The following is a 26,463-nucleotide window of genomic DNA, read 5'->3' on the forward strand; positions in this document are numbered from 1 at the left end:
CGACACTCTCTCTTCCTCTCCAGTGTAGATTTTTTTTTCTTTTGCTATGTGATTATTTGTGCTTCATTGTCGTTAATCCCTAAAGCCTTGTAACCATCGAAGCCACATCTGGTGACACTATCTTTCGCCGGTAACCCATTCTCTTTCTCTGTTTTTCTCGCCCACACACACACACTTTCACTTCAATTATTTTATTTCACTCCAATGAAATTTATGGGCCATGTTTTTCTTATAGTGTAGTTCGTCGGTTTTCTTTGGGAATTTTTTTGGGTAAGCGAAAACCATGTGTTGAAATGGTTTCTGACGTTGGATTATTTTGGAGGGTGTTTAGGCCAATATTGAAATTGGTATATGGTATTTTGGGTTGAAGTGTAGGCTGTCCAAGTGATTATATGGTGTTTGAGTTGAGTTAAATTTACTGAAATATGGTTTAGAATTTGGGTCTTAATTTTTTAGATCGAAATTGTGTTGTTGGTCTTTAATACTTAGTTTATATATATTGTTTTTATGAATAGGTGACGAGACTGATAGAGATCGTTTTCAAGGCATAGATAATATGATGTAGGAGTCAGGTAAGCGGGGTTCCTATGCTAGGCTTTATACGAGTTATTAAGATTGATGTTGACTTTCTGAAAACTTTGCATATTTTGTGATGAAATGAGAACTTGGAAAAACCAACCTCGGTCGCTTATTTGCACTACACATGAAATCTATATGAAAAAGGAAAAATATTTTCTGACATGCATTGTGTAGACATGAGCTAAATCTTGTCATATTGCCTCAGAAATATGAAAAAGAGCGATATTGAGAATTTGAAAAATTGTGCATTGATTTAGAAAGATGCTCCGTCTTTTGTTTTCAGTATGTGAGAATGATCTGATTATGTTTTGGTACTCTGTTTTATTTTTATAAGGCATCTGAAAACCTTTGACATGGTGTACTGATCTTATATCTCACTCTGTCTCTGCTATGCTCTGTTATGCTCTGCTCTGTTTGGGTTGGTACCAACTTCTTTGTATCTGAGTGCACCCACTTTGGAAACAAAGTAGTTTTATTGTGGCCTTTCATGTGTGCACACTCAGGGTTCCGAGAAGAATAAGGGAAATATTTCACCTCTATCTCTACCCGGTTTGGCCACTAGGGATAGCACAACCCTAACACGGGGTGAAATATGGTCTCTGCTCTGTAAGATGCTCTGTTTTGATGTGATGATGATGCTCAGGTTATGTTATGCCAAAGTACTCTGGGTTTTACTTGTTTTAAAACCATCGCTTTGTTACTTTTGAAAACATGTTTTGTTCTGTATGATAACTTTGAAAAATATTTTATTTTGCATACTGTACTTTGTAAATGCTCATGTTTGCACTCTAGCATATGTCCTCTCCTTACTGAGTTGTTGATAACTCACTCTCTTATCTTCATAATATTTTCAAATGATGTGGTGAGTCCAATTGAGGACCTGGATTAGGAATGGTGAGCATTATTAAGCTGAGGAGAGGATGATAAAAGAATGAATTCTGATGTCTTTTAGATTTGATTTCTTTTAGATTTAATTATGTTTTTGGTTTAGTAGGACTTATGGAATTATTAGTTTGGTAGGTTATGACTACCGGGAGATTGTGGACCCCTTGATTTATTATTATTGCAATAATGACTTTGCAGAGTTTTTAAGGTGTTTATTTAGAAGATATGAGATTGATTTTGGTTATGAAGTTTTTGGAGATTTTTTTTTTTAGATGTGTTGGGAGACATGTTTATAGGTGACTGGTAGTAATTCTCCAACCCACCCGGGTATGGGGCGTCACAGGTTATGTTCAGAAGGCATTCACCCTATGATATTTGTATATCTGTTTCCTAGTAATTAGCACTCTATTGACACGAAAATGGGCAATGAAATATGGATTAGCTAGTGATGCGCCGATGCTACCCCAAGTTACAATGAAATTCATGAGCAGTTCAACGACAACATAGAAGTACTGACAGCATTTTGAGATTAATTATAAATGCATATGATAGAGCTCTGAATTGCGGCTAAAATGGTTTGGTTTTTGACATCGGTCTCCCCGGTGCCCAAGAGTATATCTCCGGGGGCACGGTACCATTGGTGAGAAAGTTCTGTGGCATCCCATATAAATCTGAAATATCAAGGGGATGATGACGACCGTTTTGGTAATGTTGATTCTGCTTCGCAGCAGCAATTTCATGATCATCATCCAATGGCAGGCGATCAAAAGTGGCATTCATGAATGATGCAGCCATGATCACAACAGGGCCAGAAGCAATGAGTGCACCAACCACGCCCCCACCCACAACCTGCCCTTGAGGCCCAGCTAGGTAGATTGTCAGGCCAGTTATGCCCGGTGGGGCTGGTGGAGGCAAGATTGATCCAATCAATGAAAGAATCTCAAACCGACCATGAAGTGTTACAACTGTTCCGGACGAGGTTTGTTGTCGCAGCGTCACATTTGTTACATATCCACTGCCACTAAGTATGCAAATGCCGCGTTGCTTCCTCCATGCAAAATCAGCTAAGCTTTCACTCACATCGTAGCCGGAGCTCACTTCCATAGCATGTGCACGGATTGCATTAGCACTGTCTCGGGTAACAATTATTGGTGGCTTCGGTTTGTTTTTAGACCCAGCGGGTCTCCCACGTGGCCGCCTAATGGTGTCCCCCTCTGCCACAGATGAAACAGGTGACACTGCCTTTGGCACTTTGGCAGACACGAGGACATCAATACCAATTCTGTTGGGATTTCCTCCTTCAGGTTCTTGGTTTCGATCAATGGCAGTTTTTAACCCAACAGAAGGGCCTGTTAGATCTATGCCTCCAGCCATATCTGCACTCCTTAATGCACAATGCTGACGAATAACAAGAAATTCTCCAAATCTTGGATCAAGATGCGAGTTTAAATAGTCCTTTGAGCAAGTAAATTTATCATTAGAACCCGAAAGAATGATAGGGAATTAGGTGATGGTTAAGTACATACAGTTTAGTACCAACCCTGCAATTAACTGTGCTTTTGTGTATTTCCCTCGATCAGTGCCTAATTCCCAACCGACCAAGTCTTCATGTCTATTGCCTTCCCCAACAGATAGCCATTTCGCAAATAAAAATTCAACTTGGAAAACTCATGATCCCATGTTATTAAATCGAGTCCCAGCAGCCTGCGTGACAGTCCAATTCACAGGGGATCGTGTACAGTTAAAAATATACTGTCATTAGCATCTCACATAACTCTTTCAATGAAAATGAACTAAACACTACAAAAAAATTATCTTAAATCTGACAATAATTCAACTGATTCCACCTGGCACTTATCGTATTACTGTCTTTTAGTCTTGCTCTCGCAGCATATGTTCTTGTTGTTGGCGTGAGCTGTAAATTAGAATCAATCTGTGTAGTATTTTAGGATAGAATTAAAATAGAATTCCTTCCTTTCTAAACTACCCGAAACTGAAGCCATAAAATCTGGGTAGTGATACTAGCTTGTATTGCATATATAGTTTGTATACGATAGAGAAGAATATACAGAAAAATAAATACAAGAATTCTTTTTGACATGGTATCAAGAGCAGGTTCGATCCTGCGACTTGTGCCCCTCTCTTAAACCCACCCAGCCACCGCTCTCTTCTTTGCTTCCAGCCATAATGTCAAAATCTGACTCTGACCAACAATATGGTTCCGACCAGACGAACACCCTATTCACTGAATTTACTACCAAAATGACCGAAGCACTAACCAAAGTGCAGACCCCTACCCTTACAATTGAACCTTCCGCTGCTCTTATTGGCATCAAGTTGGACGGCACCAACTATGCACTCTGGTCGCAAGTCGTTGAGATGTACATCTCGGACAAGGATAAATTGGGATATATCAATGGCGATATTTCCCCACATTTCCACACTGATCCGTCCTTTCGGAAGTGGCACACCGACAATGCCATTGTCAAAGGCTGGCTTATCAATTCTAGGGATTCTTCCTTGATTGGAAATTTTATTCGGTTTCCCATTGCCAAACTGGTTTGGGATTCCATTGCAACTACCTATTTTGATGGCAGCGACAAGTCCCAGGTTTATGATCTCCGACGTCGTGTAGCATAACTGAAGCAAGCAGGAGGACCTCTTGAAAAATATTACAATGATCTCCAAGGGCTGTGGCGCGAGATAGATTTTCGGCGTCCAAACCCCATGGAATGTGCTGTGGACATACACCACTATAAACCTTATTCAGGAAGACCGCGTGTACGTGTTCCTAGATGGGCTTGATGATCGTCCAGATAATATTCGAGGAGATGTGCTTCAGATGAGACCATTCCCTACACTTGAACAAGCTTATGCGCATGTTCGTTGAGAAGCCCTTCGCCAAGCCGTGATGGTAACTGGAAACACAGAACCCATCCATGGTGCAGTTTTAGCTGCTAAGGGTCTGAAGTTGAACTCTCCCGCTCTACAAGGTGGTGGGCGGTCCAGTAACCATACTCGATCTCGCCAACCATCCGAGGGGGCAACGTGCACTCACTGTGGAAATGCCAAACATACACGTGAAAAATGCTTCAAGCTAAACGGATACCCTGACTGGTGGGAGGAGTTTCAGAAAATGAAACAGCCTGCTGCTGCAACTTCCGACGCCTTCAAAGGCAAGGCGGCTGTGGTGACTGCCAAACCACATCTCTCTCTTGCCTTACCAAGTCCAACACCTCAAGATTTTTCGGCTAATGCTGACCCAGGTAATCTCGGTCATGCACTCTGTATCTCTCCCCGCGGCATAGACAGCGAGTCATGGTTTCTTGACTCCGGCGCCACTGATCACATGACCTTCACGCCTCAAGATTTTTCCTCTACATCTCCACCTAGACGTACTGGCATTGCAAATGCCAATGGGATGGTGTCCCCTGTTACGGGAGCAGGCATCGTGACATTATCTCCATCAATGCAACTCTCTCATACCCTGCTTGTTCTCTCTCTATCGCATAAATTGCTCCCTGTTAGTCAAGTTACTGCTGAGTTGAATTGTGTTGTCTCAATGTATCCGAACTTTTGTTTTCTCCATGATATTCTCACCAAGGAGATCATTGGATGTGGTACTAAGAGGGGGGGACTTTACTACATGGACAATTTCAGTATGGGTTAGGCGCATCATGTACATCAATCTGGTGGTATTCGAGAACAACAACTTTGGCTTTGGCATCGTCGATTGGGGCATCCCTCATTCCGCTATATGAAACATTTATTTCCTACATTATATTCTAAATTACTGAATGTTGACTTCAAATGTGAGACATGTATTTTGGCCAAAAGCCATCGTGCTACTTACTCAGTGAGTTCAAATAAAAGTGACATTCATTTTTCCTTGATCCATTCGGATGTTTGGGGCCCGTCTCCTGTGGCTACCTTGTCTGGAATTCGTTGGTTTATCCTCTTTGTGGATGATTGCACTCGCATGACATGGCTTTATTTACTCAAACATAAAGCTGAAGTTTTCAGTGCATTCCAGTCTTTTACCATGATGGTCCAGACACAGTATTCTGCCAAAATTAAAGTGTTGTGATCCGATAATGGTGGTGAATACGTTAATCATCGTTTTCGGGAATATTTTCACCTGCATGGAATTCTTCATGAAACCTCATGTCCCCAAACATCCCAATAAAACGGGGTTGCCGAAAGGAAGAACAAACACGTTCTTGAGACTGCTCGTCCCTTATTATTAGGTGCTCATGTACCTAATTCTCATTGGACAGATGATGTAGCCACCGCAGTCCATCTTCTCAACCGTATGCCTTCTAAAGTATTGAAGTTCCAGACTCCACTTCAGACTCTTTCCACCTATACCACCTTACCTTCTGTTTTGAAGCTTCCTCCTCGCGTGTTTGGATGTGTGGCATACGTTCACCTGCACAAAAACCAGCGGACCAAGTTCGACCCATGTGCTCTTAAGTGTGTTTTTTTGGGTTATGGACTTCACCAAAAGGGCTATTGCTGCTATGACCCTAACACCAAACGAACCCATGTTACTATGGACGTTACCCATGTTACCAAACGAACCCATGTTTTATTCACCCAATTCTATGCTTCAGGGGGAGACACGAAATGAAGCAAACAATTGGTTGATATTGGAGTGGCCAAATTCCATTGAAGTTAATTCCAATGATGTTAATGAGGAAATGGCTTCTGAGGAAGATACGACACACATAGGAGCGGACAATGGACCCGAGATAGAAACAATGACGTCCTCCCCCTTACACGTACATGTCCCATCTCCTGAAAATACTCCTGAGGTAAACACTTCTTCTCCTCTAAATACAAATGACAACAATGTTCCTGCTGGTTATATCTTACCTTTTAGGCATAACAGTGGCAAGCCACCAAACAGATATTCTCCTGATATTGAAGCACGGAGCTCAATGTATCCAATTGCAAATTTTGTGTCCACAAAGCATCTATCCGAACCACTCAAGAAGTTTGTGCATGAAGTCTCTATTGAAAAAATTTCCAGGGATGTTCAGGAAGCTCTAACTGATCCGCAGTGGACTAAAGCAATAGAAGAAGAAATGAAGGCTTTATTGAAGAACAACACGTGGAGTCTGGTTCCACTGCCTAGAGGAAAAAGAACCGTGGGTTGCAAATGGGTGTTCTCTATCAAGCACAAAACAGATGGATCCATTGAATGGTATAAAGCAAGATTGGTGGCAAAAGGATACACACAGACATATGGTGTAGATTATGGGGAGATATTCTCGCCAATAGCCAAGCTTAATACCGTTAGAGTTCTGTTGTCACTTGCTGCCAACCTAGACTGGCCCCTACATCAGTTTGACATAAAGAATGCATTCCTCCACGGTGATCTTGAAGATGAGGCCTACATGGACATCCCGCCAGGCTACACAACCTCCACAGATGTAGTTTGTAAGTTACAACGTGCACTCTATGGCTTGAAACAATCTCCCAGAGCTTGGTTTGGGAGATTCAGCTTGGCAATGAAAAATTATGGTTTTCAAGAAAGCAACTCATATCACACCCTATTTCTAAAGCACCAGAAAGCAAAGTAACGGCTCTAATTGTTTACGTTGATGATATGATAATCACAGGAAATGACACAGAGGAGATAACTCTACTTCAAAAATAGCTTGCAACTGAATTTGAAATGAAGAACATGGGGGGACTAGAATACTTTCTGGGAATAGAAGTGGCAAGATCGAAACAAGGAATTTTTCTCTCTCAACGGAAATATATACTCGATTTGCTATCAGAAGTTGGACTATTGGAGTGTAAGCCTGCCGACACCCCAATAGTCCAAAATCACAGACTTGGTATTTATACTGATCAAGTACTCACGGATAAAGGGAGATATCAACAATTGGCTGGTAAGTTAATTTACCTCTCTCGCACTTGTCTTGACATTGCCTATGCCGTAAGTGTTGTAAGTCAGTTTATGCATTGCCCGAGTGAGGATCACATGGCTGCCGTGACTAGAATACTGAGATATCTGAAATCATCTCTTGGGAAAGGACTGGTGTTCTCAAAGAATGATCACTTGAGAGTCGATGGCTACACCAATGCTGATTGGGCAGGAAATCTCTCGGATAGAAAGTCAACGTCAGGTTATTTCATGTTTGTGGGAGGCAACCTGGTCACATGGAGAAGCAAGAAACAGAATGTTGTTATCAAGCGCAGAAGCCGAGTTCCATGGTATGGCTAAGGGGTTATGCGAACTCCTCTGGCTGAGAAGATTGCTGACAGAGATAGGCTTCCCTCCTACAACTGAGATGAATTTGTTTTGTGACAACAAGGCAGCTATTGATATCTCGCATAATCCAGTTCAACATGACCGCACAAAGCATGTGGAAGTGGATCGGCATTTTATCAAGCAAAACCTTGAAGCAAAGTTAATCAAATTTCCATTTGTTAAGTCAGAGGATCAATTAGCAGATATACTCACAAAGGCAGTATCAAGCAAGGAGTTTTACAACTCACTTGTCAAGTTGTGCATTCAAGACCTGTATGTACCAACTTGAGGGGGAGTGTTGGCGTGAGCTGTAAATTAGAATCAATCTGTGTAGTATTTTAGGATAGAATTAAAATAGAATTCTTTCCTTTCTAAACTACCCAAAACTGAAGCCATAAAATCTGGGTAGTGATACTAGTTTGTATTGCATATATAGTTTGTATATGATAGAGAAGAATATACAGAAAAAGAAATACAAGAATTCTTTTTGACACTTGTTACCGACATGATTGTTATTGTCATATGAAAAAAAAAATAAAAAATGGATGAGTCCACTAACTTAATAAGCAATGAGCATAAACTAGCAGTGCGAAAATTGCTAAGTTTTTGTAAAATAACAAAGTCAAATTTTTATAGATCTAGCTTCAATAATAACTTAACAGTCAGAAAAACACACTTGGCAAAAGCAGTAATAGAAACAGTAACAGTTTCAGTATCAAAATCAAAGGCCATATTAACCCTCCCTCGTGGTAGGGTTGTTCATCTTAGCGCCGGCTCTTCCATTAGGCGACTTTGGCAGTTGCCTAAGACTCTTAGTGGAAGAAAGCCCCCCAAAAATATTCCAAGTAGAATTTTCTAAAAGAAAAAAAAAAGAAGAAGTTATAGTTAGAAAGAACTGAATAAATCAATAAAAATATTTAAAAAGTATCGAATAGATCTTATGTAATTGGTTATCTATTTAGACTATCATAATTTTCTTTTCTTCTTAAAACTCAACTTTATTGGACTTTTCTTGGTTTATAGTTTTTTTCTTTTTTTTGGAATATTTTGGCTCACCATCAAAACTTTTATTAAGTCATTAATTTATAAAGATGTTAGTAATGCTCTTAATTACCAAAAACGTACTAATGGGCATGAGTTTTTTTTTTTTTTTTTGCTTGAGTATTCTTGAATCTTTATGATTATAATTCTAAATATATAATATGTTAATATTGGAATTTCTTTTTTAAGATTTTTATTATGTTTGAGTTTACTTGATGATGAAACTTTTTCTCTTATCCATCTCCTTTTCATTTCTAGTGTTAGTACTGAGACATGAAGCGATCTAAATTCTCATCTTATCTCCGTATAATAATTATTTCACATAATCTCACTCTAGGGGTACACATGCTTTTTGTCATTATTAGTTTGATATACAGTATGGAAATTAAAAAGAGCAAAATCAACTTTCAGTGTTCATAAAAAGTTTTAGTATAATCATTTGAAGAAACAAGGGCCTATTTCTTCTTTTTCAAATGCACGAGTTTATAGAACTTTATTTACAATAATGGATATAATTGATTTTGAGAATATAAAACACGTGTTATAAAACTAATTTTGATAAAATTCTTCCTAAACCGATAATTTTTTAATAAAGATTAAGTCGGTTATTAATTGAGAATGTGGTATAAAATCTTAATTAGGTAATTCTGCTTTGCAAAACAATAGGAGTGATTTTTAAATAAAAATGTAATATTATAAAAATAAATTTATTGAATTTTACTTTTTAAAATAAAAAAGACCTCACTCAAAATTCTGCCTCAAGCCTTACAACCTATTGAGCCGGCTCGAGTTCATCTTGATGGTCAACCGAGCATAAATAGTAGTGAAATATTCTCCTATTAAGCTTAACAAGCTGAATGTGCATTTAAGAAAAACTAACACGGTAAACCACTTTTCTCCAAAGTGGATGCACTCGAAAACAGAAGAGAGACATCGATACTAGCATAGAGCAAACCGAGTAACAAAAGCCACATTTTATACTCGTTGCAAGGCCAGTAACAATAAGAGGGGCGACTTTTTTTGCCTGTGGTAGAGCTTAAACAAAAATCTAATGCCTTGGAATTTTTAATACAACACTAGTAATATCATAGGAACAATAGAAAACACCATGTGGTCATCGATAGAGATATTACTCCCATTTCCAACGCAGTAGAAAATAGTGCATGGAAGAATTTGTCGTGTTTACACTATTAATGAAAAAAAGCTTGTAGTCCAGATCTCTAGATACAGACAATAGTGCAGAAAAATAACTGATTTTATAGTAAAAATATTTGAGTTTCTCAAAATTCAATATAAGTTGAAATCTAGTATAGAAATCCTATTTAACTGAGTTTGTTAATACTATTGAATTACAACACAACCGTGTCAAGTGATAATCAGAAACCTAATCATATTGCCACAATCTATAAATTAATTAGAAATTCTTAGTATCAGCCGGTTGTTGGGCGCACACCTCACACCCCATGTGGCAGACTAGGTTCACTAAAAGTGAACTGATCTTGCACCTACTCCTACTCCTCTAGGTCCCGAGCCCCTCTCCCCCCTCCCCTTTGTTGCGATTTAATGCTATGTCTAAATGAATGATTTTGGAAGCCCCCAAAGTCTTCATTTTCAAACGGACAAGAATGATAGATCCCAGATTCATTCATATTCAAAGCCATAGCTCTCCTCTCTATGATTCTTGTTGTAGGTTCATCTCTGAAGGCAAAATCAGCTATAGGAGTGAACTGGGGGACTCTATCATTCCATTACGCAAATCATGGACAATGATGACCTTTCATCTTCCCAGAGGTTTCAGGGCCTAATAGAGGTGTCCGTGTAATCATATCTCATAAAGAACTTGAAAAAGGGAACCAAATGTGCGAACAATAGTTTGACCGGATTCGAAGAAAGAAGACACAGAAAATGAGAGACCAAGGCACTCGAGGTGTAACTTGGAGGACCTCGCCGAGTCATCTGAATCTGCTCCCTCGAATCTTAGATCTCGCCTCCCTAGGGTCTCGATTTCGCCGGTGCCGCCTCCGAGGTGATGCCTGAGTCCCGTTGGGAGTCCCTTCGCATTAAGGATTAGTAGAACTCCACCACCTCAGGCACCCTCCTTACTTTCGCCAGCACCCCCTTCAACCCCTTCGGTAGCGGGGGAGGCGGTGGAGGCACCATTCTCTTCAATGGAGGCAGCAGAGGAATCGGTTGCTGTGACACCCCCAATCCCATCATGAGATGGAACAGAGACTTAGGGCTCGTTTGTTTTCGGAGATGAGATGAGATTAAAGCTAAAAAGTTGAATAAAATATTGTTAGAGTATATTTTTTAATATTATTTTTGTTTTGGGATTTGAAAAAGTTGAATTGTTTATTTTATTTTGTATTGGAAGTTGGGAAAGTTGTAATGATTAGATGAGATGAAATGAGATGAGATGAGATGTTTTCCCAAAACAAACAAGGCCTTAGAGTGTCGGGACATGCAACACAAGGTTAGATACCCTCGTTCATGACAGTTAATATGCAATGTATCTTAGTATGTAACTAGAAGTATGCAATAATAGCAGCGGAAATAAAAAGATTAAGGTGAAAAATATGCCAAAATAACTAAAATATCCCAACATCATTAGATAATCATCATGTTCAAAATACTAAAGTAGCATAGACTTATATACCAAGTCATATTATTCTCTTCATGCGATCTAAAGTATAAAAGACTTGGGCTATGAACATCAAAATTAAGCCCAACATCCTCTCTAGATCCAGCTCCTCCTCAACCATGCAAATCTAGTGCTCCATCAGTCTTGTCATGGTCGATCCCTGACAACTTCTATCATTTCGAGTGGAATGATAGCAGTCCCATAAAAAAGTGAGATTTACTCGAAATTTCAGTAAGTTAAACAACTAATCGACACAAAGACAAATCAATCGTGGAAAATGATAAATATGCAATGCATGAGATGTAGAAAATCAGTATGCATGCCTCCCATCCAGATTCCTCAACATCTCTTAAAAGAGTGAGATTTACTCGAAATTTCAATAAGTTAAACAACTAATCGACACAAAGACAAATCAATCGTGGAAAATAATAAATATGCAATGCATGAGATGTAGAAAATCAGTATGCATGCCTCCCATCCAGATTCCTCAACATCTCTTAAAATATGGAGACACGGGTTTTTACTCAGTAAATAATTTCGTCATCAATTTTGAAAAAACATAACTTCTTTTTAAAAATTTCATCATAAACTTTCATCATCATAGATTTACATCATTATCATAATCAATAACATAATGTGTGCTAATATCATAGTTCCTCATATGCACTGTGAGTACCTACCAGTGACCGTAGTATAACTTACGTTAAAACTACGTTATATATAGACTCGTTCTCAATACATTAGTAAATAACATAACATCATAAAAATTATAACGTATACACCCACTAGTGTTAGGTGTCATAACATGTTGATTACGCTCTGGCGTTCTTTAAAAAAAACCCATTCGAAGCATGTTGACTATTCTACATCAACTCGGGGGTTACCACTCTATTATTAAACACTCTAAAGTGGACAGAGGAGTTCCACCAAGATAATTCCCCATCCTAGCCTTTGGGGTCATGATAAAATGATTTTCATGTTATGCTTTAATAAAAATGGTTTTCATGACATGTGTAAATTTAGTAAATTTCATGCAAAAAAATGACTGTTATAAATGTAATATGAAAACGGTGAAAATGTTATATATTATATAATTATGCACTCAATGTGTCATATAACATGATAAATTATTCCCAAAATGATAATTGAAGAATAAATGAAGCATTTATCAATAATTCATAAGAAATTTATCAAGGTGTAAGTTAGAAGCCAACTTAAAAATTTCCTGGAAAATTTGAAATTAGCGCCATAGCTGCGTAAGCCATGTGTATACTAAGTTAGGGTTAATACTTTTATGGATAGGTTCAAAATCAAAAGCTTCAAAAATTTGGTATTTACAAAAATACCCCTAGACTTTCAAAAATTGCCATTTAGGCCCTAAATTTTCACTAATTGGAAACAAACTCTAAATTTAACTAAATTTCATGTACTTCATATGTTTGGTATTATAAAACCATCTATGTCTTTGTATTTTCAAAATTCAAAGTGAAACTTGTTCAATTAGTCCTAACCCTTAGCATGCATCCTAGTTGATGCCTATGTGTATTTTCCACTATTGATCCCTATGAACGCATGCATATGAGATTTTCTTTAATCATTAATGATCACTAACATCTTTAGGACATTATGAAGTCTAATATTTGATTAATCAAGTTCATCCCTACACTTAATCAAAGCTAAGAAAACCTTAGCCACCAATATGCTTAAAACTGATTCATGCTTGATAATCAAAACAAGATAGATTTAAAACCTATCATGGCATGCTTCTAATAATAAATTTAACCTTCCATAATCATTTTAGGACAATCTCAGATCATATCAAATCATGCTTAGGATATGCCATAGCTAAATTTCCAATTAAAAACATTCAATCATTCAAACATTCTTTTAATTGACCCGGTTTTGCATTAAGCATCATAACCTTCTCAAAACTCAACCAAATTTCGTACCAACACTTGGAAACAAAGATCGACATGCTAGGTAAGATCAAAAGGAATAAAAATTACAAAATTTCGTGGTCTTCCAAGCTCTAGACTACCTTACACATGAACACTCAAGAACTCACAAAAACTCACTCGGTTTGCACTCTTTTGATCTCTAAGAGGGGGAAATGCTCTCAAAGCTCAAGAGGATGCTTAGAGCTGTGGTGTGGATGAAATGAGAAGGGGAGGGATGTATTTATAGGTGGCCAACGGGTGAGGGACATTGGCTTGGGTGCTTGGTGATTGGGTGAAGTGAGAGGTGCTCAAATCTGGAAACTTTCCAGATTTGCTTGCATGAGTTTAGGTCACAGCAATAGTGCCCTAAACCACCATCATTTCCTCTCCATAGTAACTGCAAGGATCCTATAGATGCCTCCAGGTCGTGGGGCATCATTTGGGTCGTAAAAGATCCATCAAACCACCCTTGAAAACAAGTGGATGGAGATGGTTTTGTGGTGGCAAAAACTCAGTTCTGTTTTGGATTTTTTGGGCAGCCAAAATGAGTCAAAATCCTTCATGATGGTCATGGTACTTCTTAGTGATTGGGTGAAGAAAAAGGTGGCATGGGGTGGTGGTGCAAACATGGCAGGACGCTGGTTCAAATTCAATACAAATGGTTCCTGCACAAACTAGACCAAAATGCACCCGATTTGGTTCTTTGAGTATGTTGATGCAACCAATTTCGTCCAAAGCTCAAACTAAGTTTGGGAAGGTCTCATGCAAGGGCAAAACAGTCCAAGCATTACAAAGGGCAATGCACAAAACTGATTGAAGCATGGTTTGGACTTGTTATGTCTTTTTTCTTAATGACATGTGGGATGGTTTAGCTAGGGTATTAACATGGTCTAATCATGGTTTAAGGTCAAGAAAATCTGAACTAAAAAGTTTAAAAAAAGATTAAGCATGATTAAGCTTCAAAGCATGGCTTGAAGTGCACTAACCTCAAGTATGATGGTTAAGGACCTTACCCAATTTCCAAAACTTAATTTGGGTACTTTGAGTGTGATTTGGGTTTAAGAAAACCAATGGTATGGTATATTGGACCTTTGGTATTTGAATGGTGAAATGAGTCCAAACATGGCTTTGGGCCATAGGGGCTTGAAAAGGGCCAAGTGTCCAATCTACACCAAATGCCTTATACCTTCCTATACTTAAACCAAAACTAGCCTTGATTTCCTAAGGGCTTGGTTCAAGGTTTTCTTGGGCTTGGCCCACGAATGTACTTGGGTCCTAAAAAGCCTCACCAAAATTAATACTGGGCTTGCCTCTCTAATCCTTAGCTCATTAACACTAAGTACCAACATTAATGTTAATCCCACTATCAACCTTAATGAAAGTGATTAACCTATAATTAAAATCCTAATCTATAGTACTTAAGGGTTAATCAAGGGTTAATTAAGCAGGGTATTACAGTTACTGTAAGACCCAGCCCATTGTCAAGCCCAAGCCCGTGAAACAACTCCAGTTTTAACGTCATGCAGTGTTCACGTCTACTTTCCATTTTCATGCATGCCGTTCATCCCTCTTCCCTCTAGGTTTCTACCCTTTACTTCTTATAGCTGATACATATATGTTATGCATCCTTGACCTAGTTTTAGTGCTGCTATTTCTCTTCATGCTCTTAGCCGCTCATCTTGTTTGAGTCTCCGCCTCTCACTATGAATCGCAGCCAAACCACATTGCACGCACCAGCCATCACTCCCCCGTAAACACCAAACCGTGGAGCTCGGTTAGCAACCAGTGAACTGCCCCCACAAGTCGATCCACGTACTGCCGTCCCACCCAGCGAAGCCCACGCAGGTACCTCAGTCACACGAAGTCCACCACTCAATCCGTGCGCCACCACCCTCTCGGTGTAAACACTGCCTCGGTTGCACCACCGAAAAACAGAGCACCAACCCAGCCATCGAGTCGCTACTTTCTCCCGGACCTAGTCCACGCGGAACCTCAGCCTCGAAGCCGCCTCGAAGCCGCCTCCCAATGCCTCCGTACCCTCCATTAGAAGCCCCTAAATACTCTGTTTTAGTTGTCTAAAACAGAGCAGTGTCCAAGCCACTGCAGTCACGCTCCATCGAGAGCTCCACCACCCCGTGCCCCCACAGAAACTGCCGGCGAGGACCTTCCATCACCCCGGTCCGTCGCACGCTGCCTCATCCCACGATAAGCTCGCGCCACTTCCGGTTGATGGTCCTTTCCTTTCGGTCTCTCTCTCGTTCTCTCACCATCTCTCTCTCTCTCTCTCTCACAGTTTCAGCTCTCTCTCCCTCTCTTCCTGTGCAACACCGTCGAGGACATCACCACCATCTCAGCCCAATTTCTGTCGGCCCCCGCCCATGGTACCACTGCCTCGGTTTTTTGTGGGTGAGCTTCTGTCGTCACTCCCATTTGAGCCTTTGCATGTTTATTTTTTGGTTGTTGTTGTTACTTACTTAAAAAGGAAACATAGGGCATATTTATGTATCGGTTAACTCAGCAGGAAGGAGACCCTTCTAATTAAAAGCATGCTTTATATTTTTTAAAGGCTTTTCAATGGGCTTGAGATTAATCAGATTTACATCATTTTGATAAACTTGTTTAAATTTTATTTTAGACATGATTTCTTTATGTTTGATAAATTATTTTAGTAATTTTATCAGACTGAGATTTTTTTTTAGCAAGCTAAAGTTTCACGGTTATTGGTATGAGTAGTTGGACTCAAATTCTTTTTTTTTTTTATATATAATTATATTATCTAGTAGGAGATTTTATAGTTACACTTCAATAGTAAGTAAGTTGGATTTTTTTTTTTTAATTATTATGTTTAGTAGAAGTATCAAAGGGACATCGATGATTTTAGAAAGTAATGATTCTTGAGGTTATGAGAATTTCGGATTTTGAGGAATAAAGGATAGATTATTTTAGGAGTTTAGGCTTGAATATCGAAATATATGATTAATTGGAAATTTACGAAAATTACGTGATTATTTTATAGGTGACGATTAACTATTGTTCGGCACTTTCGAGGAAATTTTTGAAAAGCTAAGAAGCCCAGGTAAGCAGGGTTCCTATGCTAGGTTTTATACGAATTATTGAGATTGAGGTTGACTTTCTGAAAACTTTGCATATTTTGTGATGAAATGAAAACTTGAGAAAAACCAATATCGGTCTTTTATTGGCATCACTCATGAAATCTATACGATAAAGGGAAAACATTTTCTAACATGCATTATGTAGATATGAGCAATATTTGACATGTTTCTGAAATGTGCATAAGAGTGAATATGAAAATTGAGATTTTTATACATGTGATATGAAATTTTTTTGGATCTGTTATTTATCATTTGAAAATGATATAAATGTGTTCAACACGTGGTTTGATATGATATGGATATGAAAAACCTTTGGCATACTTATCTGATTTAATTCTGATTCTGAATATGGTTCTGATATGATACTAGTTCACGTGATATGGTTGATACCACCATGGTATGATATGATATGAGTGCACCCACTTTGGAAACAAAGTAGTCCTTTTATGTGTTCTTTCCTGTGCGCACACTTGGGGCTCCGAGATTGAAAAATGGGAAGTTCACCATATGACACTGCCTGGTTTGGCCACAGGGGATAGCACAACCCTACCACGGGAGTTAAACATGGTATATGATATGATATAATATGATAAGATGAAGATGCTCAGTTATGTGATGCCAAAGTAGTTTTTCTTTTTAAGATGAAAATGGTTTATGAGTATGAAAGGATTTAATTATCGCTCTGATTTTTTTGATAACACGTTTTAAGATGTGCATATGAAAATGAAATGTTTTATTTCTGCATACCAAATTTTCTAAAAATGACTCATATTTACATACTAGTATATGTTCTCTACTTACTGAATTATGGATAACTCACCCCTATCTCTATAATATGTTTCAGATAATTTTGATACAACAGCTGAGAATCAGGAATAGGGAGTACTTGCAAGTTTTGTGGATCATAGAAGACTAAGTGCCTTAGGGTACAATGACTTTTGGAGAGTCTTTTGGTAGCGTTGATATTTTATGTGGCTTTGGTATGTTGAGTAATGAATATTTCTAGTCTTTATGGAAAAGTTTATGTATATCAATAAGACACCACTGATATGCCCTTATGTAGGAACATGGGTATTTGTGTTGAACAAATAGGTTAATACGTTATGGAGACTCTGGTTTATTTTTAAGAGTATTATTTGGAAATGATTTTTAGGTGATATGAGTTAACTCTCCGGACCCTCAGGGACGGAGCGTTACAGTTACTCCATTGTTGCTTCGTCGCTTTGCTCTCAAAAGTGAAAAAATGACTGTTTGGCAATGTATTTGCTTTATCCGATCGTATTTACAATTTTAACACTGAAGCTTTGATTTATGTCAGTGATTACGTTAGGTGTGGGGGTGTGAATCTGCTATAGTCGCTGATCTATAGAATTTCTCTTAATTAATAGAACTGAGTAAATGCTTTCAAGAATAAAACAAACCATACAATAACTATATAGACCTATGACCCGAATGTTATAGTTTTTTCTTTTTTTAAAAGGCATTTTTGTGTATATTTGTTTAAAAAATTACTAAAAAATAAACACTCAAAAATGCTTTTAAAAAAAAAACACTAATCGGTACATTGTATTGGTATACTTTCTACTTTTCCATATTCTTAAGACTCCCAACAACTAAATATATTTTATTTTCTTTCCAGTTCAACAACCAACGCTAGAGACTCGACATCCAACAAAACATATTTTCACTTTCTGTAATTTAAAACCCTCAAAGTTTATGAAATTTTCCCTTTGACCGAACCACACTAATTTCTTCCTTCCATTTTTTCTTTTTTTGAATGTAAACTTCACTTTCACTAATCAAAACTTATCCATTACATGACTTGTCCTTTGATAACAAACTGGTAATAAAATCTGGACCACTTTCAATCCACACTTGCTTAGCTTCCATTTTCACAGCACCTTTAGCCAATGCATGTGCCACAGAGTTGCCTTCCCTACATATGAGCTGAACCTTCCATTGTTCTCTGGCTACCAATACTCTCTTGATAGCTTCTATAAGATGTCCAAACCATGCCATGTTTTCCTCATTGTTGTTAACAGCTTGCACAATTGATAGTTCATCTCCTTCCAAAATGACTTGATTAAAACCCAAATTACAACAATATTCCAAAGCTCTCCATAAAGCTCTGCATTTTGTCAGGTCTGGCTGAAACACATTAGTCTTTTGATCACAGATGGGTACCAGCACCTTCCCCTCTTCATTTCTAAAACAATCCCTACTCCCATTTTTCTACCTTCTTTATCTATAGATGCATCCCAATTAGCCTTCACATAGTTTTCTGATAGTTTCTTCCACACAATCTCCCTTGCTTCTGCAGTAGAGTCTGTTCTTTGCAACTACATACATTCCTATGCTTGCTTAAACTCTTCCAGCAAACCTCTTACTGACTGAATGACACTTGCAGGGCTACTGAACTTGTTTTCAAAGACAAATTCATTCATTCTAAACCATATTTTCCTCATGGATGTTGCTATCCATTCTAACTCTACAGTAGCTAATCTCCTCATTAATTTTCCCTATAGAATCAGAAAATCAGTTTTTGCAGTACTCCATTTCTGAACTGGACTAGTTGCATCAGCCCATATATCATTAGCAACAGGGCAGTTCCATAGGACATGCATCACAATTTATTCCTCACTTTGATATATAGGGCAATATGGATTATCTACAATCTTCTTATGAAACAGAATTTTTTTTGTAGCTAACGACTCACTGCCTGCTTTCCACGTAAATGTTTTAACCATTCCAAGTACATTCAACTCCCATATTTGCTTCCATCTGTCATCTTTTCCATTTCCCTTAGTAGGTTCTCCAACTTGCCTCTTTTTTCTCTCTGTTTCAACATACTATGCACTTTTCACAGAGAAAATTCCCTTAACAGTAAACCCCCATATTAATTTGTCTTCAAAACCAACTTCGCTGAGTGGAATGCTGCAAATCATTTCTGCCTCTTCTTCACTAAAAATAGCTTGTACCAATTCTGCCTTCCACTCTCTCTTGTGTTAATCAATTAATTCCTTCACTCTTGCATCTGCCTCTAGAATTTTACAAGAGATTGGACAAAAAATCTTGTTGGTGAAGGTATCCATCTACTTCCCCATATCTTTATGTTGTTTCCATTTCCTACCCTTCATCTAAGTCCTTCTTTGAGCAGTCCTACTGAACCCTATATACTCCTCCATATCATTGATGGTTGCTGGCCCAAACCAGATTCTACGAAAGTTGAGTCTTTAAAGTATTTTTCTTTGAAAAGCTTTGATGCCATCAAGTCAGGAAATTGAACAAATGTGGCGCCCCCAGCCCCCGCTTGGGATTGGACGGTGACTGAGACGCCGGGACATGTAACACAAGGCTACACACCCCTCGTACATGATAGATAATATGCTATGCACCTAAGTACACTAGCAGTATGCAATAGCGTAGCAGCAAAAAGTTAATAAAAGTCGGATAAACTAAGCAACGCGATAAGCAATTGCAAAGCACATGGCACCATACTAATAATATACCCCAAACATTGTCCAAACGTAAACATGAGGCATAATGGCGTAATATCCCAAAAGCATAAAGCATAGTTTAAAATTCTCAAAACACGGGATTTCCTAAAAACAACATAAATCCACAAAAGTTGACCATAAGTATTGTTGCCCCTTTTTTTATTTCTTTCAAAATACTTAAACTCTCGTACTCTTCATAATCATTGCCCCATCGGAAGATAGACACCAAAAGACCCCATGGGATTGCTTAGGCTTAGGCGGTAACAGACCTAATTCCTTTGCTACTGCCTTTGCGTCAGCCGAGGCCTTAGAGGTTCACTTTAAATATGTAGACAACTGGTCCATATTCCACCAAAACTTCAAATTCTTAGAGGGTTGATAGATCGTAGCATCAATCTTGGTCTCGCTAACACTATGTAAGATCTCCTTGAGAAGCTTAGCCGTATGAATTAATGCATCAGCAGTGTAGTCTTGACGAGCCTGAACAGTATACTCGTCCTCTATCAGGAAACCATCTGGGTTCATGTTTCCTGGGTATATGAGGTACCTATCACAACTTCTACCATTCTGGTTGGGGAATGGTAGTTGAAACTACCATAATGAGATTTCAAAACATCTCAGCAAGTAATCACACAACATACCACAGTTAACACAAGCAGACAAAATGTGTATCATGAAATGCGTGCATGGACATATACTTGAATTATGCCTTTGACCAGAACTTGACTTATGCACTTGATCATTTTCAAAAGACTTGTAACAGAGACTTTAGCTTTACATAAAAGTTTTTTTAACTTTTTCTTATTCACATGAATTTATTTAGAACTTGTCTTATCAGAACATATCACAAGATTTGCATTGAGTGATCCTTATCATATTATGAGATTTTCATCAAGTGATCATTGTCTTATGAGCTCTTATTTTTGTTCATAGGGTGGACACAACGGTCCATACACCGTGATGAATACATCATAAACAGATAAACATATTAACTTAACCTTACTTCGTCAGGTTACATGCCTTATGAACCCACTTGTGTTAGGTGCTTCATCGCTCCGACATCCTTTGAAAAGAATCCATTCGAGACTTGTCGACGGTACTTTGTTGATCCAGGGGTTACCACTCCATTCTTAAGCACTCCAGAGTGGACTGAGGTATTCCATTAGGACATTCCCCCACACTAGCACTTGGGGTCGTGATAAAACTTTTTCTTTGAAAACACTTTTTGAAAACAGTTCTTCCCCAAATGCATGTGACGTGAGACTTAAACATGCTTACTCATACTTAACATATAACATGAGAAATGTCGTGCATGAAATAACCAAGCATAACATGTTCATTTCATAGCATAATAACATAAACTGTATGAGATATCATAACACATACATGGAGCCATGAGAACTTGCTTAGGCCGAAACTTATATGCACAAAAACATGAATATTCATCTCATAAACATATTCCAGTCCTCAAACATATATCATAGAAATCAAAACATAGTAAACTAAGACATGAAATCATAGACTTTTGGCCAAGTCTGAAACTTCCAAAACATGTTCAAACTGAAATATCATGTTGCATATACCATCAACCTCAATCAAGTGAAAATCGAAACTCATAGACATCTTTCATGGCAATTTCATCACAAATCAAAAACATATAATTCCTTCCTTAGAGTTACACAAGATCATATTAAAATATTCAAACAAACAACCAAGAGATAACAAACAAAACAATCAAAAACCAAGGAAAGATTTACACAATCATATACGAATATTAACCAAGAGTCAGCTGAGTGTATAATTACAAAATCCACGTAAGGAATACTAGCAAGTTGTAAATCAGTACATACTATATTAGAAAGAGCATCTAAATCCCTACCTCATGTTCTTGAGTGCATGTGTGGATTTCTAGGACATCACTTGGTCTTAAACCATTCGGCTTCCAGGGTTTTTAGGTTAAAACCCCTTCATTTCACTCATACAATCAAACAAAACCTAAAGTAAGCTAGATACATGTGGTGATCGAAACATGGAGGTTAAACTCCCCCTTCACTAATCGGCCTTAAGGGTTTTTCCTTGAAAACCCTAAGTTATTTCCAAGAAAAAGGTAGAAATTGTGTATGTTCTATCTTTCTCAAAGTCTAATGAGATTTGAGTCTCATTTTCAGATTGAGAATGACTTGTATGTGTGCAACACTTAGAGGAAACCGATTCTTACCTTGCTAATTTTTGGTAGTGTCGAAATCTCTTCTCTTGCAAGGAACCTCCTTGTTTGGTTGGAAAGAAAATACAAGAAAATGAGGGAACTTTCAAATGAACTAAGGAGAATTGTGCGGAGAGAATGAAAACTCATGCAAATCCAAATAATGACAAGGGAAAACCCCCCTTGGCGTGAACCCTTCTATTTTATATGAGACCCTTCACTTCCCTCCTTAGTTGTATCCAAAGTCCTTGCATGGATGACAAGTGGCAAGATTTCTTCTTTCCCTTTTCCGTATAGCCGAAATGCCTCTTGGAGTTCCCCACTTGGATTGCATTGAGAAGGGACACTTTGGGGGGTGGGGTGTAGGACTCTTCCTCCTTGGCTGAAATTCCTTCTCTTCCCCTTTATGCCCTTCCTTTCCTTAAACAAGTAAATATCTCTTCAAAGGTAGCTTGGTAAAATCGTACGTACCTTTTCCTACACCCAACAAGTAACTCTTGGCATGGAAAACAAGTGGCGTTGGGCATGTGCCATAGCCCTAGCCGTCCTCTTCATTTTCCTTTCCCAAGATGTTGCTTCATCTTCCAAGTACTCATTCCCTAGGTGGCCTTTCATATACCATTGGTCTAAAATGCACTAAATGACAAGTGGCAAGTGAATGGAATGCTTGGGAGTGTGCTAGTCGAAACCCTAAGGGCAAACTTGTCCTTGATACAAAAGTCTCTTCACAAAATCTTATAGAAACTTGGTGCATGCTTGACACATGGAAAAAAGTTAGCTAAATTCGAAATCCCATAAGCCTCCCATCAGTTTCCTATGCAAAACTTCTAGAAAGACTCAATTTCACTTCCCTAGGCTTGCCTTTCAAAGAAACCTACCTTGGAACTCCAATTCTGGACAAAAATAATGGGCTAGGCATGCAAGCCCATCTTGGTGCCTTCCTTCACCTTTCTTTCCCCCTTAATCCAATATCAAGACTAGGTTCAAAGTGTAACACTCTCATGACACATGGCACTAGTAACTTAGAATTGGATCATGGGCCTAAACCATTGGACCTAAGTTTCTAAATAGGGCTGAAATTTCAAAGTAAACTAGGGCCACTCTCCTCATGGGCTCAAGTTACTACATCAAAGGTTCTAAGGCCTTCCAAAGTAACTAAAGCTCCTAAAATGCCATGGCAACCTAGAAATAATTCTAAGGGTCAAGCCTAAACAAAACTCAGGTCATCACAACAAACCTCCACCCTTGCCTTGCTAACAAGGCTGAATTGAAGTTGTCTAAGTCTCCATACCCCATTCCTCCCCTTGACTTATGCATCCCCATTCTTTCCCAGCTCCTCCACTGCACATTCTTTGCTTTCTGCTGCTTCCCCCACTAGAATTTTGATAGCATAACATTTATTTCTTTACATAAGCCTTTTGGTAACTTGAACACACTCATTGTATAAGTATGTATAGCTTGCAAAACAACCTATATCAATACTTATTTTCCTGCTTGAGATAAAAAAAAAAAAAAAAAGTGTTCTTCCAATTGTTGATCTTGATCCACACTCTTTCTTTTAGACTTTTGAAGGTGTTATATTTTGATCTCCCTATCATAGTTGGGAGACCTAAATATTTTTCATATTTGTCACTCACTGTTGCTCCTGCCACATCCAAAATAGTTTGCTTTGCCTTCTCTTTAGTATTAGAACTAAAAAGAACAAAGGTTTTGTTCTTGTTTAGAAACTGTCCAGAGGCCTTCTCATATTTGTTTAGAATTCCCATTAGCTTGTACCACTCATCAAGTCTTAATCTACCAAACAAAACACAATCATCAGCAAAAAGAAAGAGATTAATTCTGGTTCCTCCTCTACACATTAACTCCTCTTGTATTCCTAGCCATATCTGAAGCATTGAGTAAAGCACTTGACCCTTCTACACACAAGACAAAGAGGTAAGGAGAAAGTGGATCTCCCTGCCTTAAACCTCTAGAAGGGTGGAAACTTTCTCCTAGTCTTCCATTCACTAAAACAGAATAGGAAACTGATGTAACACAGCTCATAATCAGGTTGATAAAGTTATCACAGAAACCCAACTTCTTCATCATAGCTTCCAAAAAGGGTCATTCAATACGATCATAAGCCTTTGACATGTCTAGCTTCAGAGCCATACTACCTTTAGATCCTTTCTACCTTGTTTTCATGGAATGTAGAGCTTCAAAACCCATCATGATGTTGTCGATTATAAGTCTACCTGGTATGAATGCACTTTGTGTAGAAGAGATGATCATTGGCAGCACTTGTTTGAGCCTATTTGCTAGCACTTTTGCAATAATTTTTATATAAAACATTACATAAACTAATAGGCCTAAACTCACTCATTAGCCTAGGTGTTTTAACCTTTGGTATAAGTGCAATATAAGTATAATTTACACAAGGATTCATAACATTTCCATTTAAAAAAGACAATACAGCATTGTTAACCTCATCACCAACTAAGCTCCAAAATCATCTGGTCCAAGTGCTTTCAAAGGAGCCATCCGTTTTATAGCTGCTTCGATTTCAACTCTAGTAAACTCCTTTGAAATGGTGTTGTCATTGCATCCGTGTCCCTTGGCTCAACTGTTCTTGTACATCTTCAATATCCTCTGGGAGGGTGTTTGTTGATGAGAATATTTCTACAAAGTAACTCTTAAAAACCTTCCCAATCTCAAATGTGTTTGAAGTACTTCTGTTTTGGAGACCACGGATTTGCTTGATCATGTTCTTCTTCCTTCTCTAGTTAGCACAGGCATGGAAATATTTATTATTTCTATCCCCATACTAAAACCAGATTCTTTTTGCTCTCTATCTCCACTTTAGATCTTCTTGTTCAAGCATCAGTCCCACCTCTTTTTGTAACTTGCCGATCTCTTTTTGTAATTTGTAGATGTCTTGTTTTTTGGTGTAGCTATTTACCTCTGTCAATTGCTATTCTTTTGCACCACCTTGTTAAAGCACCCTTGCACATACTCATTAGGTTTTGAACATTTGCTGTTGGCTCTTGTTCAAGTATTCTTTTCTTCTATTCCATTCCAATCACCTTTTCACAATCCTCTTCTAAGGCCCAACTTGTTTCATATTTAAAACCTCTAATACTTCTCTGATTGCATACATTTGAGTTATTGAAGTGAAGAATGAGTGGTTTATGATCTGCTATTCTAGCTGGCAGAACCTCCACCCACCTTTCTCTATATATATATCGAACAATGATGAATTTGCAACCACCCTATCAAGCCTTTCTTTTGTAAAGGTGTTATCACCATAATTATTAGTCCATGTATACTTATCTCCCCTCCATCTTAAATCATGTAAGTTTCCTTTTTCTAATGCTGATCTAAAATTTTCCATTGGTTGTTCTGGTCTCTGCCTTCCTCCATGCCTTTCTTCATTAGACACAACCTCATTAAAATCTCTCATTACACACCAAGTGATATGAACCCGTGGGAATGAATTCCCTTGAACCCACAATCAATTTGAAAACTTCCCAAGAAAGCCAAAAATCAAGTGAATGATGGAGAATCTAGACCCGATGAGAACCCGTTTCAAGAACCTAGATTATATTAAAATCTAGACCAATTGAAGAACCCGTCTCAAGAACCCAGATTACAAGGGAGGAACGCCACAAAGGTTGTGATTTACCTTTGATAAGTTCAAGAGTTCAATCAAGAACAAGAGGAGAAAACTCAACTCACAAATAAAATTCAATATTGTCTAACTCTCAAATGAGGCTACAAAGAGTTTTTAAAGCCAAACCTAATCAAAACCCTAGCCAAAATAATGCCCCTTTTACCCAAAATTACCCTTGATGAACAGTACCGGCTACAGTACGCGCGGCTACAGTAACCCCCTACAATAAATTGATGAAACCCTAGTTCCTAAAATGTAACTTTCCAAATAAGCCCTTGGCCAAAATACAAGGCCTTCCCAAAAACATAGTTTAAAAGAAATAAGACATGTGAACCAAGCATCTTCAAGCCCACTTATTCTAAACTAATAAAATAAATCATTTAACCAAATTGGAAGCCTCCAATAACAATAGGCCGTATCTCTAAGTCATGTCTTCCACAGCTTGAATAAAGTGGATCAAAGCTGGTTCTTCTTCTTTCAGACCCATCTTCAGTGTTGGGCTCTTGCTGGCTTCATCCCAAGTGGATTGCACCAATCCTTGCATTGCTTCCTTGATCTTCTTGGCCCTTGATCTTGTAATTGGCCCATCTGGAACTTGCAAATGATCTTTAAGAATAGGCCCACCTTGGTTCCTATCACCAAGCCTCTTGATTTGT

At 38.3% G+C, this 26,463-nt stretch overlaps 1 protein-coding gene across 1 annotated transcript; it reads right to left on the reverse strand.

Moving 5' to 3' along the window:
- Window positions 1-1,890: 1,890 nt before the first annotated feature.
- On the reverse strand, window positions 1,891-2,880 carry LOC108987014 (AT-hook motif nuclear-localized protein 16-like). The gene has a single exon (XM_018959849.2). It carries the CDS (start codon window positions 2,836-2,838, stop codon window positions 2,032-2,034), a length of 807 nt encoding a protein of 268 aa, XP_018815394.2. The 5' UTR covers window positions 2,839-2,880; the 3' UTR covers window positions 1,891-2,031.
- Window positions 2,881-26,463: the final 23,583 nt, after the last annotated feature.

The sequence above is a fragment of the Juglans regia genome, chromosome 10 (assembly GCF_001411555.2).
Source record: "Juglans regia cultivar Chandler chromosome 10, Walnut 2.0, whole genome shotgun sequence".
Classification (NCBI taxonomy): domain Eukaryota; kingdom Viridiplantae; phylum Streptophyta; class Magnoliopsida; order Fagales; family Juglandaceae; genus Juglans; species Juglans regia.

What these genes read in the sequence shown, in the direction of transcription:
- LOC108987014 (XM_018959849.2), bottom strand. Translation starts at nt 2,838, where the DNA reads ATGGCTGGAGGCATAGATCTAACAGGCCCTTCTGTTGGGTTAAAAACT.